The sequence below is a fragment of the Puma concolor genome, chromosome C1, assembly GCF_028749965.1.
Source record: "Puma concolor isolate L17-30 chromosome C1, mPumCon1.1.hap2, whole genome shotgun sequence".
Taxonomy (NCBI): Eukaryota; Metazoa; Chordata; class Mammalia; order Carnivora; family Felidae; genus Puma; species Puma concolor.
In genome coordinates, this window is record NC_141674.1 from 9,216,145 (window position 1) to 9,229,712 (window position 13,568).

Consider the following 13,568-nt stretch of genomic DNA (forward strand, 5'->3'; position numbering starts at 1 on the left):
TGTACCCTCCCTGCAACTGAAACGTTACAGCCTGTGGCAAGCCTTCATTTATTTTCAACACGTTGCACACATTGCGATCCCTTCCTGTTCTTTGGCTTCTGTTCCCAAAATGTGATACGGTATCATCGTTTGAACCCCTTTCTAGAATGCGGAATTGCCGCTTCGATACCCGCCTTCTGCTTACTGAGCATTCCTTCCGTGGCAAGTGAAGTGTGAAACCGGCCGCCGGGTTTGTGGCCCAGATGTTTTTGAGTCTTGTGTAAATGCACACTCACCTGGATTGTAAATGCAGGCGTCCAAGAGATGTAGGTGATGGCATGGATGTATTAAGCCTCTGAATTTGTATGAATTCTGCCCTTTACTGCTCTACCTCCGAGTCATTTGCCCTTTGTTGTGTTTTTTCTCCACAATTTCTGAGTGTGACATCCAAGGCCCTTGGAAATGTAAACCCAGCCAACTTGGCCAACCACTGTCCCCCAGCCGTGCTGTATTTCAGCCACCCGAAGCCCAGTGTTGTTCCCCAGACGTGCCTTGCTCACTCAGTTCATTCTGCTCCCTTCCCCTGCCTCACTTCCTTGTCAGGCAGAGTCCAACTCAACCCAGAAGTCTCCACTCAAGTGACGTTTGCTCCACTGTCCCCAGTCAGAATTAATGACGATCAGGGCACACGTGGCAGTCTAGGTCATGTCTCTAGCCAGCTGTGTGTGTGTCTTGCTTTCCTGATAGATGGGGAAGGTCAGGAGAGCAGAAAGACCATCGTGTATTCACCTTTATACTTCAGACCCTCACACGATACCTGGCATATATTTCATGCTTATAGTTAGGTTAGGATGGTTAGGAAACTGCGCTGTTGGTACCAGATTCTTAGAAATAATCTGAAGCTATCAGAAGTCATATCAAGACTGATCAAGTTCAGATTATCTGCATTTGGAAGAAGGAGGAATGTGGAGAAGAAAAAGAAAAAATAATTCTTTTCAGGCTTGGGACACAATGTTTAGGACAGGGTTTTTGTTTATCGGTTTTCCTCACTTGTGAGGTTTGGCTCAAAATGCCTTTACTTTTCTTAAGCCTGCCCAACTGGAGAGGGAGCTGCCCCAAAGGAGACATTCAAGCCAGGAGTAAAATTTAGCTGAAATTAATGTGTTCACGGACTCAAAAAGTTGGTTGCTGGGCAGCCGTGTGGGGTGAAAGGTTTGCTCATTCTTCCTAGTAAATATAATGATAGTGCATGGGAGTCGGAGGAACTGTGTTCTTAAAGAATGTAAAATGCTTTACTGTGCATAATTGCCTTTACCTGTCTAGCATCCTTGGGATGTGGAGAGAAAATATAGCTGCCCTCACTTTTCAGATGGACACGACAGTGTGCTGAAAAAAATGGATGATGGGTTCAAGGTTGGTTGTAAAATCCCCTCCAACCAAGGACCATTCATACAGTATGTGCAGCATCTCCAGGAACAGGTAGCCTCATCCAAGGAGTTTCCGTGAAGCTCTGGATTGTATGCGAGTGACATCCTTTTTCCTTCAGGATGAAACCATTGTTTTTTGTTTTCGTTTTTGCTTTTTAATTAATTTATTTATTTGGAGAGAGCAGGGAAAGGGCAGAGAGAGAGGGAGAGAGAGAGAATCCCAAGCAGGCTCTGCGCTGTCAGTGCAGAACCCGATGTGGGGCTTGATCCCTTGAACCGCAAGATCAAGACCGGAGTCGAAATCAAGAGTCAGACACTTAACCGACCGAGCCACCCAAGTGCCCCCAGGATGAAAAAAATTCTTAAATGATAACAAGAACCAGAATCCATTCAGTCTCCTTGTTTTAAAAACTGGGAGTCTTGCTCAGTTTTCTCTGCAGACCCTGCTTGTGCCAGGTTCAGTAATGTCTGTGTCTCTGTGAATGTGGTTCCAAAGGTTGGGAGAGGACCGTAGCCTCACTGGAGCAAGCGGACCCAGAATCCAAAAGAAACGCTATGGATTGTTAGTGCTGTTAGTGCGTTCTCACCCAGGGGATTTCCTTTACCGATTTGTCTCACTAGAGCTGAAGAGTCTAGAGAGCTTCCTCATGCCCCCACCGTCAAAGGGTAAACATCCTGTGAGTGTCCCTGGCACACATCCTGGAAGTGCTCCCTGGACAGGGCCCCCCTTCTTCCCTGTAGCCCCTGTGTCGTCTCCAGCCTCTGCCAACCTCTGGCCACTTTTGAGGCTCTTTAAGGTCATTGCTGTCAACTTTCAAAATGTTTGGAATGTCTCTTTGACCTAGGTTGGTCTTTGGAACAGACTCCATTGAGAGTCCTGGCTGGTTTTGGCAGCTTTGGGTTGGGCGGGGGGGAAGGGGGGGTGCCTTTCATCAAGGCCTCATGATTTACTCATTACCTAAACCCAATTTCAGCAAAGCATGCAGTTGTTTTTACCCGTTTCAAACTTCTGGTGGTGTTGGCCAGTCACATAGTGTTCTTGGAAAACTGAGGAGCTGTATTTAGTTCTCTCTGCCTTATGTTTCATGGGGTCCCAACTTTCCCCAAAGTCTGTTGGTTTAGTCCTACTGTCCGTGTCGTCTCCTGATGGCCCGTATGCTTCCCAAACTCTGAAACTGGAAAGTAGCCACTGTTAACCTCTTAGGTTTTCTGTGATTTTTTAAACTGGAACACACTTTACTTGAGACTGATGTGTGATATATACTCTCAGACTCTCAACTTGGTGTGCAAGCCTACTGGGTTTCCCAGCTAGAGTTGGCCTGCCTGTAGCCTATTAAGAAGTCGACCGAATGTCCCTAAGTTACCTTGCCGGGTGCATGGAATTGATGAGGTTCGGCTTTAAATGCTTTTGCTTTGTCCTTGGCCAGGTTACAACAGCCCTTGTTTCTTTTGCTCTAGGTATCATTGGTGGATTGACCAGTGTGATAACCTCAACAGTGGAAGGAGTGAAAACAGAAGGGGGTGTCAGCGGTTTCATATCTGGCCTTGGGAAAGGACTCGTGGGCACTGTAACTAAGCCAGTGGCAGGCGCCCTGGATTTTGCATCAGAAACAGCCCAGGCGGTGAGAGACACAGCCACTCTCAGTGGCCCCAGGTCAGTGGTCACAGAGGAAGTCGCTTTTGCAATTTCCATCCCAGATATGCTGCCTCTCCTGATCCTTGCTGATGTGTTTAATCATATACTTTCCACCTTAATGATGTGATTTTTTTTAAAACTTGAATCCATGTATCTAAAATTTCTGACCTGCCTAATATAAATATGTGAAAATAAGGTGCAAACATCGGGCATGAATCGCTTCTCGGCCTTTTGGCTAAGATCAAGTGCAAAAATCGGGCATGAATTTTTTGAGAACTACATCTGTATCTATCCACCTATATCTGCGTCTGTCATTTATGCGTATATAAAATACTGGTTTTTTCGTTAGAGGGGTCAGAAATAGAATTGCACCGTTACAGATCTCCCGTTCACCAAACGAACTAGATCCCCATATGCCCACTAAGAGAACTGTGGGGCTGCAGGCTGCATCTGGCTCCTGGGCTCCTGGCATGGTTTTAGGGTCCCTGTCTTGCAGTTCCCCATGTAGGTCTGCCCTTTCTCCGTTCTCCCTCCACTCGGACATGCCAGCCAGCCCCCAGCCTCATAAAGGAATTCTGCAGGCAGGTTGGCAGCTTCGCTGTGGGATGCAATCTTGCCTCGATGCCAGCCAAGATGGGAAACCGGGGGCAGCCCGTATGGCTCCACATCCCACAGAATCCAACTGCTTTAGCACAGCTCCTCGTGTCAGTCGCCTATTTGAGCCTTCCTTTTTCAGAGTGACTAATTGGGGATCTTATCAACAAAGGGTATAATGAATGTTACAGTTCCCAGCCAAGCTGGACGCCACTTAAGCCCAGAAGGATTTTGCTGCTCCCCGGTTAATAGATATTCCCCAAGTGAATTAGCGTGCCCTTTTAGAATGCCTAGGGCCTGGGCCTTATCCACACCCTGCCGCTCCCTCGAATAGGATTTGAAGTGAAATCGTCCCCAATTAAAGTGAATCCATTTGTCTGTCACCAGAAAACCTTCCTGATGACACATTACTGCAGGGGAAATGCTTAAGATTGTGGACTGGGACCATGTAATATGTTCTGCCAGAATGTCTTCCATCTGGAAGCAGCTGCTTTTTACAAAAGGATCTGTAGCGTTTACTTTAGTTAAGTTACATTCTATTCTCAGATACAGAGCTAGAGCAATCCTGGAGTATATTTTGAAGCATTTATGAAGGTGGGGGGAGGGGCAGTAGGGAGGCTTCAAAAGTATTTCCAGTTTTTCTGCGTCTGCTGGAAACCCCAGAAGTCTACCCCCAGTATTTCATCAGGACAGTAAGACCTGATGACCACATGAGTAAAAGCAGGCAGCCCCTACGAATTCCAAAGGAACCATCCTTATTCATAAAATCCCCAAGTGGTCAAGGGATTGAGTGTTTGTTTCACAAGGGGTCTGAGGTACGTGTGTTTAATTTTTTAAATTTCGTTTTGTGCTGGGAACTTCAATGGTGTTGACCAGAAAGAAATGACTCGAATTTTCTACAGTGTGGAAGTCTTGGTAGACCACAGCAGGGTCTACTTCGTGTCACCGATGTATCCCGTCAGTCATTCATTTCTAGTCAGTAAATACCAATGGAACATTTTCTAAGAACTCAGCTTTGGGAACATGGCAGAGCGCAAGGCTGGCCCTGCCTTCAAAGGGCTTACAGTCCAGTGGGGAAGCAAACTTAAAACAAGAATCATACAGTCATCCTAGTAATCATAATTTGTGAAAATTCTGACAAATGACACAGGAGATGTCCAGGGTGCTGTGAGACTGTGTCACTGGAGAAGGCGCAGGGGAGAAGGAGGTCGGCTAACCTGTGGTCCATGGGGTCAGGAAAGGCTCTTCTAGGGTAGTGCTGTTTAGAAGTCCAATGCGCTGTGCGTTGTGCCCCGGGACCCCCTGGGAAGTGCTGGTCGGGATGAAGCCTGAAGTGGACGTGAGGGTTGGCCAGGTCAAGGGAAGAGAGAATCACATTCCAGGTAAAAGGGGTACAGGAGGGGCGCCTGGGTGGCGCAGTCGGTTAAGCGTCCGACTTCAGCTCCGGTCACGATCTCACAGACCGTGAGTTCGAGCCCCGCGTCGGGCTCTGGGCTGATGGCTCAGAGCCTGGAGCCTGCTTCCGATTCTGTGTCTCCCTCTCTCTCTGCCCCTCCCCCATTCATGCTCTGTCTCTCTCTGTCCCCAAAATAAATAAACGTTAAAAAAAAAAAAAAAAAAAAGGGGTACAGGAAACTATATGACTTGCCTAAACACAAACAGTAGCCGGGCATTCTAATCGCAGTTTGGCTGCAAATTTCCCGGAACATCTGTCTTCGTAGCCCTTCGCTCCCAGAACAAAAGCTATGGTGGGAAGCGAGGAGCAGCCAGGTAGTCCGCCTGGGGACATGGGAGCTTAAGTGAGGGGGAAAGAAGCTTCTGCATCTCCTCTCCATTCTCAGAGGAGCCACGAGCAGGAGAACCACGGCCGAAGTTAGCAGAGGTGCGCAGGGCACGTGCTGGACCATCTAATGGGAGCCTCGGAGAGCTTTGGCCCTTTACCCTTTATTGCACTAAAAAGGCATTACAGCTTCTGCTGAGACACTTGGACCAGTTTCCCTCCATCCATTTGTCTAGGTCCCAGAGTAGGTTATTAATGAGGATCTGTGTGTTAGAGAGAAAAGAACACTTCGCCTGGAGAGCCGTAGGTCTGGGTCCCCACCCCCTTGTTAGCTTCGGGCCCTTGGTCAAGTCTCCTCACCTCCCTAAGCCTCAGTTTTTTCATCTATAAATTGGGGATAAATATACCTGTCTCTTTATTCTCTCTCTCAGAGGTCTGAAGCCCAACCAGAATTATTTTAATGTGGCTGCCATAAGGAGCTATAAACTGCTGGACAACCCTATGTTTGAAAGTCACATTAAAAGAACACAGATTCTTGCAGGTGGAGAAATGTTTCGGTGCCTTGAGGGTTTGTTCTGATGACACTGGGATCTCTCAGGAACATACTAATTCTACCACGGGATAAATCACCCCTGTTTCTTGGAAGTGAGTTATAACCATCTCCAACCATCCCAGTTGACTGAACAGGATCCAGGGGTGTTACTCAGGGTTTTTCCCCACTGTTTAGACAACAGGGACTAACAAATGATTTGAAGGGATTAGAAGTGAGATTCTGACCGAGGGCTGACCTGAGCCCAGGGACCGAGCCAGGAATAGAACCCAGGAGTCCAAGAGTTCTGCCTCTGAGTCTGCTCTTGGAACGAGCCTTTCTGCTTCCTTTGTACTATTGCGTCCAAGTGAGGGCTTAGATCTTAGCATCTATGTTTTCAATGACTCAAATTTTAAGCAGATGATAGCAAAGTAAGCCATAAGACTGCAAAAGAATACTCCTGCCAGTAATCCATCTGAAAAGTGGCCTTACAGGAAATATTGGCTCCTTTTCGTGTTTATTTGAACATGATTTTATTTATAGGGAACCTCCCCCCCCCCCACCCCCCGCCTTGAGTTCTCTCAGATTGAAATACTTCCAAGTTCCTCTCCTTGGTGGAGTGTGCAGGCATTCCACAAGGACAGTCACCTAACATTCCCCCCCAAGTTTCCATGCAATCTAATTGTTCTTGGGAAGGCAGGTGGGGGCGGGGGGAGAAGAGGGCGGAGGACCGCGCAGAGCCCTTGGCCTCCACATGAATGTTGTAGACCAATATCCCCTGCTGCATTTGTTAACTGGACAAGTATGTGTGGTTTGGAACCGAAATAAGAAGGCTTTTCCAAGGCAACGTTCTGCTGGCTCAGGTTGCATCTTCTCGTCTACGTGTTGGGCCACATTTGTCTGTTCCCAAGTCAAGTTTATGAAAGTGGCACAGATGCAGCCACACTCGCCGTGCCACGGGAGCCATATAGAGAAGCCCAGCCCCCTTCACACATGGCCACGCATGCCCCCTTCCTGCATGTGTGGTGGTAACTGATGGGAGCCCTTGAAAAGATACTTGGGTACAAAGCCACAGAGACCCGGGAGCAGCCATTTCACAAGAGAAAGTACAAATAACGCTGAAAAGACAGGAGTATTGGACTCTGGGCTATGTATTTGCTTGGTTATTTCTCTAAATACCCTCTGTTGTAGGCTTTGGGTTACAGGACATTTTAGGAATGTAGCAGATGAAGATTTATGAAGCCGGGTCCTGAGGTTTCCTCCAGAATATTTCTTCACCTTTTTAGTCAGGACCCCAAATGGGGAGAGAAGCGGGAGCTGGCAGAACTTGAAATATTTAAACGAATTTAGCAAAGCTCAGGAGTGTCAGAGCTTTATCTCCTTATTTAAGTTAGATAAGGAGGAATGGGAATTCGAAGGGTAATGATAGATTGACGTTTAAGAATATAGCCATGAGGACTCTGAGAATGCTCTGGAATCCCAGGACCCCTGTGTTGTGCACGTAGATGTAAATTCCAGTTGCTCTGAGAGCTTTTGAGTAACCTCTGGGTTGATTTCGCAGAAAAGATTGATGGTGGGCATATTTGACCTTTTCAGTAAAAACGCTCTCAAGACACCACCCAAAATTTGTTCAAGACACTTTCTGCCAGCGGCCTCCCGGATATGAAATGGACGTAGATTTTCTTAAGGAAAAGTCCGTTTTTGTTACAGTGTTTGCTTCTTACCTACGACTCTCCCGGATTGAGGGGAAGAACGTCTTGGGTCAGCAGAGCCTGAGTGCAGTCAGGTTGGACAGGTTGGGAAAAAGTCCACAGAGGGAACTTGGCAAATGCTTTTACTACTTTTCCATCCCAGTTGGGAAATACTGCTTGTAATTCTCCTGTCCACGCATAACACATCAAACAGAATTGGTTTGAATTGAGGCTGGAGGCAACTTCCCAAGATTAAAATCTTCACGAAAATCAAAGTGGTTATTAGGATACACCAGGGCGGTCAGTTTTTCCAAAACCAGTGTCCACCTAAGGCAGAGGAGAGTGGACTTACGCCCCGTGTAGCTGGGGTCAGAAGCGAGCCCAGGACTGTTTGGAAAGCTTCTGTTTCATCTTAAAACTAAACGAATCTTACATTTTATCGCAGGTTTGTTTTCATGACTTAATGTTTTCAGTTGCCACCTAGTAAAATCAGACCGTCACAAAGGCGCACCAGGTCGTCCTGTAGCAACTGCCTCTCATGCTCATTGAAGAACTTCAAGAGAAGCCTTCCGGATGAGTCCTGGGGACCCTAGTAGCACTGACGCAAAGACAGGTGTATTAACACAGTGAAAAGCTAGAGCCTAGTACATACTTGACCCTGAGGCTCTGCTTCTGATCTTCAGCCGTATCTGTCTGTGAGCTTGATAGCTATCTGCTGCTTGGGGCAGCCAGGGAATCGGGTGATACGGAGTTTTATCGTGAGAAGGAATTGGATTTTAGTGAGACTGAAGAATGATTGCTGTGTCCACCCAGAGGGAAGGGGCCGTTCACACCTCTCCTCTGCTGCCCAAGGGCGGCACATGGGGCACAGGGCGTAGGGCAGCCAGTTGCTTATCTTCTGCTCGCCCTTGGGTGTGTGTGAGGTGAGAGCCATCTATTCTCATTTCCCGATCTTGCCAAACCAGGCCTTTCCAGAGAATGCCCAAAGGTAGATGGACCGTTTTCTCACTCCTCCTGAGCAACCCCCACGGGAGAGACCGCTTTCAGAGCTACGTTAGGATGTAGGATACTCTCACTCGGGTCTAAAATTAAGCTGATGAAGTTACAGAATAAGATATTTTTCAGAAACACCCTAACAGTCTTTCATGCCTGGTAAGTTAAAATTCCTCTCACAGGAACACAAACAGAGAGATCGTTTTTTTTTTCTTCTGAGACTAACATCTTCCCTCTTTTGCTGAACTGTAAATACCATACTCCCCTTTCACTCAAAGGCTCCAGATGATGCCATTCTCATTATAACATAACTTATGGAAGGCTCAGATCTGTTGCTGAAAAAAAAAAAAACGGAAACCTGCACACACCTATCTGAGAAGAGACTTTTCATTTCTGAAATCCCATGACTCATTTTTATGCAAGATTATCTGTTAGGGGGGAAAAACACTTTTTTGGTCATGGTACATTATAACCGTTTCTAGAAAGGAGTGTCTATTTTTTGCCATTTTTGGCATGCAGACATGACTGACTTCCTGGAAACGGCACAATCCTGCTTCCAAAAGCAAAAATAAATTGGATTTAGGCATGTGCATCCTTAAAGTACAATCCTCATGTCTCAACCAGCAGGTCTTTGCTCAAAGAGAATAAAATGGAAAGTATAATTGCTTTCTGATTTTGGTTTCTTCCATTTAAAAATTAAAGAATCAATCTAACCATTGCACATGTGGAGTCCTTTCCTCGTTCGGGGACTTGATTTGTGCAACTCTGGAATGGCTGCATTTGAGATTTTGGGTTTGAACTTCAAGAGAAACGGAACAGTGTGTTTCTTCCTGAGAAAAATTTGTATTTTATGCATTAGAGAAGGATGAAAAGTCATATCCTGTTTATAGAATTCCTCTGTAAAGGTGTTAAGTGCACTTACTTTTAGGTTTTGATGACTACCCTGTGTCTTTAATGGTTTTCCCTTACAGAGTTGTCTCTCTTTGCCCAGCAGGAAATTGGAATCCTCCTTAAAGAGGGGATCCAGGTTTGAGTTCAGATCCCCTGCTCCCAGAAAGCTTGAGTGTGGGATAATTCTGAGGCACATAGGGGGCCAGCAGACCAGGAGGGGATCGAAGACTATAGTGTTGTGTTACAAGTAAAAGCTTGTAATCTTTGGGGGAAGAAAAGGTAGGTTTGGGGGTTATAATTAGCCCAGAGTTTCCTTGCCCCAATACCTTTATTTAGTACTCTTTTGTCCGACTGCCTTTCAAAGACAGATTCTTGCCAAGTTTCTCACTTACTTGTCAAGTGGGGGAAAAATAAGATTGAACTTGCAAAGCATTTTTTTTTTTTATTTTTTATTTTTTTCTAATTTTTTTTTTTTTAACATTTGTTTATTTTTGAGACAGAGAGAGAGCACGAACAGGGGAGGGTCAGAGAGAGAGGGAGACACAGAATCGGAAGCAGGCTGCAGGCTCCGAGCCATAAGCCCAGAGCCCGACGCGGGGCTCGAACCCACGGACCGCAAGATCATGACCTGAGCTGAAGTCGGATGCTCAGCCGACTGAGCCACCCAGGCACCCCGTGAACTTGTAAAGCATTTTAATCACAAATCCTCTGCAAAAAGAAATAGTTTTATTACATCGGGCTTATATAACTCAAATTTGGCTAACAGTGTTACTAAACTATATCCTTAGTGGATTTGCTTTGCTACATAGAGGAAACGGATTGCTCATTAGCACAAAATTTGTCCATGTGGGTCCTTTTAGAACAGAAGCTCTCAAAACATGGCTTGAGGACCCCTAGGGAGGCCCACTTTCCCAGGATCCATAAGGTCAAACTTACTTTTATATATTTATATAGGAATTCGTACGTGGGTAGTTAAATAACCCTGTTATAGTGATATTCTCTAACGAACATACAGTGGAGTTTTCCAGAAGCTACACGGTGTGTGATACTGTGCACACGGATGGAGTGTACAAGCAGATAAGAAAATGCAACTGTTTTCTATTAAGCAAGACGTAAGGAGATTTGCAGAAATGTAAAACAATGCGACTCTTCGCACCTTCTGTGGCTCCATGAATATGCCACCGCCAACAGATACCTGTGCCTGGTTAATTTCCTTGACAAGGTGCTCTATGTGAAAACGTGGTGATGATCCATCATCCTGCTGGGAAATAGCACCAATCGGCAGTGGTGGATTAATGTGGATTAAACTGCAGGAGCCCCCGTGATAGGATGCTTCACCTTGGCTTCCTGCCGACAGTTGTCAGCCCTCCTGGTTTGCTCCTGACTTTTACTGGGTTTCTTGAGGTAACAACTGGAAAGATTTTATTACATACCAGAAAGACCTCTTACAACAATTTACCTAATTTAGTCCTTCACCTTAACCTACCCTCCCAATAAATTTTAACTTCAGCAGCATGGCGAGCAAGGAGCACATTACTTCAAAGTGCAAGGCCCATCTCGTCAAAGGCCGCTGGCTCCCGCTAGCACTGCCCTCAGCTCTTCCAGGAAATGGAGAAGGTATATCTGGGTCGCAGTTCACTTGAGCAGAACCTCAGCTTTCTCCCCTAGCGAAGCTGGTGGGGCAGGACAAACCCACAGTATTTGGGTAAGCTCCTTTGAACTCTCTGTGAAAAGCAGTTTTTATGAGGCAGTTCTGTGTTAACACCAGAGGCCGCCCCTAGTAGATACTACCCAAACGTACTTCAAACGTAGGTGACGCCAGCGGTGACACGAGCGTCATCATAAAATCCCGGGGACTGCAGGAAACTTCAGAGGAGAGTCAGAGCCGAACTTCGCTTCTCATTATGAGGAGGATGGGCCCCAGGAGTCCTGGCTAACCCTACTAGCTTAGGACTTGTTGGATCCAGTGGAACCTCCCTGAGTTCTGCCAGGATCGACACAGGGCAGAGCTCCTCAGTTCCTTAGACTTTCCAGATCTACCCCGGCAGCACAATTAGGGTGACAGTGACTGGCACCTGCCCACCTCCTAAGGCGTGAAAGGCCAGCTTACCATGTTTTCATATCCCTCGTGAGAAGACGAGAGCCTCTAACAGTCCGTGTCTTTGTTTGAATTGTTGAGGGGCCCCACTGATTCAGTTTAGCCAATTCTAAATGTGTGATACTCCGATCCAATTGCTTAATAAACATGCTGGTTCAAGTATAGGCAAACTGACAGTAGAAATTCATTACTTGGTTAAGTATTGACCTCCTACTATGTTCCAGGCCTATAATAGGTATAAGTGCCAAGAATATTTAAATACTTGAGGACAAACTGCCTTGAAGAATCTTCCAGATTCTTGAGAATCACCAAGCTGTTTGTGCATCAGTATTCTTAAATTGGTCTTGCGTGTTCAGGAGAGCAAGTTTCCTCTAGCTTTCTTAAAGTACCCCTTTATGAGGGTGACCTGATTTCCTGTTTGTTCTGGAAAACCACAAAGTTGAATTTGTGTTGCAGTGGTGTATACTGGGGAGGCTTGGTTAGTTACAGGCTGTTTTTCTGGCTTTATTAACAGGTTTGTCATAGCTCTTCCAAAACTCTCAAAAGATCTCCATTCTTTCTGCCTTATATGTTCTTACTAAATATTATATAATTTCGTGCTATGACTTTGACCCTCATTGCCTCACTATAACACATTTTTTTTTGTCTTCTCAAACTAAATTTTATTTTGTCAAAGTAAATACGTGTCCATACTATTAAAAGTCGAAGGCTTCTACCTGTCTGAAGATAAAAACCAGCAGCCTCCCGCCTCAGTTTTCCCTGCCTCTGAGACCTTGCTCCCCCAGAGGCAACCACTTACAACACACTTACAACACTTACACTTACAACCACTTACAACACACAACACTTTTGGCTGCTTCTTTGATTTGTAGGTATTTACCTCTATGTTTCTTTAAAAAAAAAAAAAAGTGCTATTTCTTGATTTCGTTCAACTTCTTATTACTGTACGTACATACTCCCTCCCCCTCTTTTTCAGTATAGCTTTATTGGCCTTTTTGGGCAAATTGGTATTCAGTTTTTACATTGTTAGGACTATGTCAAAAGTATTCCCAGTGAAGCTACCTAGGTGACTATGATTATGTTTCCTTTTTGGTTTCTTTTTTCTCCCTGGAGTTTGTAACTGCTCTGACTCTTGTTTGCTTAATTTGCTACATGCATATTCCCACTTCTCCTCAAGCTCTTACTTTCAGCTTTTTTTTTTTTTTTTACTGCAAAGTTAGTGACTCCCTAAAAAAAAAATGTGGTTTTCTATCTGCCTATCGCTGATTTATCCGCAAACTCTTTCTGTATGTTTCAAAACGTATGAAGCAATTTGCCGGGTTTATGATTTTTCTGGTAGGTGCTTCCCCTGAGTGCTGCCTGCTCCCGCGTGGACCTCCTGCTGTCTAGAAACCACAGGGCTGGTGCCCTGCTGCTCCTAAGTTTCTTTCTCCCGTTGGTTTGGTCTTTCTCTTTCGTGAATAGAGACAGTTCTCAGGTGGTTGGTGATTCTCGACTGTCTGTTCTGATCCTCTTTCAAGCCGAGGCACCGACAAGCGGCCTGGGAGCCCTCTGTGGGGCCTGGGGCCTTCCTGTCTTGGGCTGAGGAGGAACAGGCTGACGGGGGTGAGAGAGGGGCCCGCAGATCTCCCTGCTGCTTCCACGGGCCGGTAGCCAGTCTTGCTGTTTGCAGCACCCTGCCACACGGGGCCTGCCTTTGGCCCCGGAGCCCCAGAGCTTCTTGGTGCCCCGTCTTGCTGAAACCTGGTGGGCTTTACCGTGCTAATTAATCAGCCTGCAGCTCTGTGGCTCCCACTCCCTCGGGCTTACATTTCAGCACCGCTTGTCCGTCTACTCCTGCACTTCTGAAAGAGTGCTGACACCTTCTCTTTATCCTTTTGGAGTCGTGCCATTTGTATCCCTTTGCTTCCGCTTTCGAGGGGTCTCTCGACTCAGTCTGTCATATTTAAT

The 13,568-nt window shown here is 46.1% G+C and overlaps 1 protein-coding gene across 7 annotated transcripts in view; it reads left to right on the forward strand.

The window, feature by feature from the left end:
* VPS13D (vacuolar protein sorting 13 homolog D) overlaps positions 1-13,568 on the forward strand; it is a 260,417-nt gene that overhangs the window by 208,019 nt on the left and 38,830 nt on the right. For all 7 annotated transcript variants that reach the window (XM_025912069.2, XM_086715706.1, XM_025912070.2 and 4 more), the window contains one exon: positions 2,865-3,060. In XM_025912069.2, the coding sequence (XP_025767854.1) occupies positions 2,865-3,060 (196 nt within the window). The remainder of the gene's footprint in view (positions 1-2,864; positions 3,061-13,568) is intronic.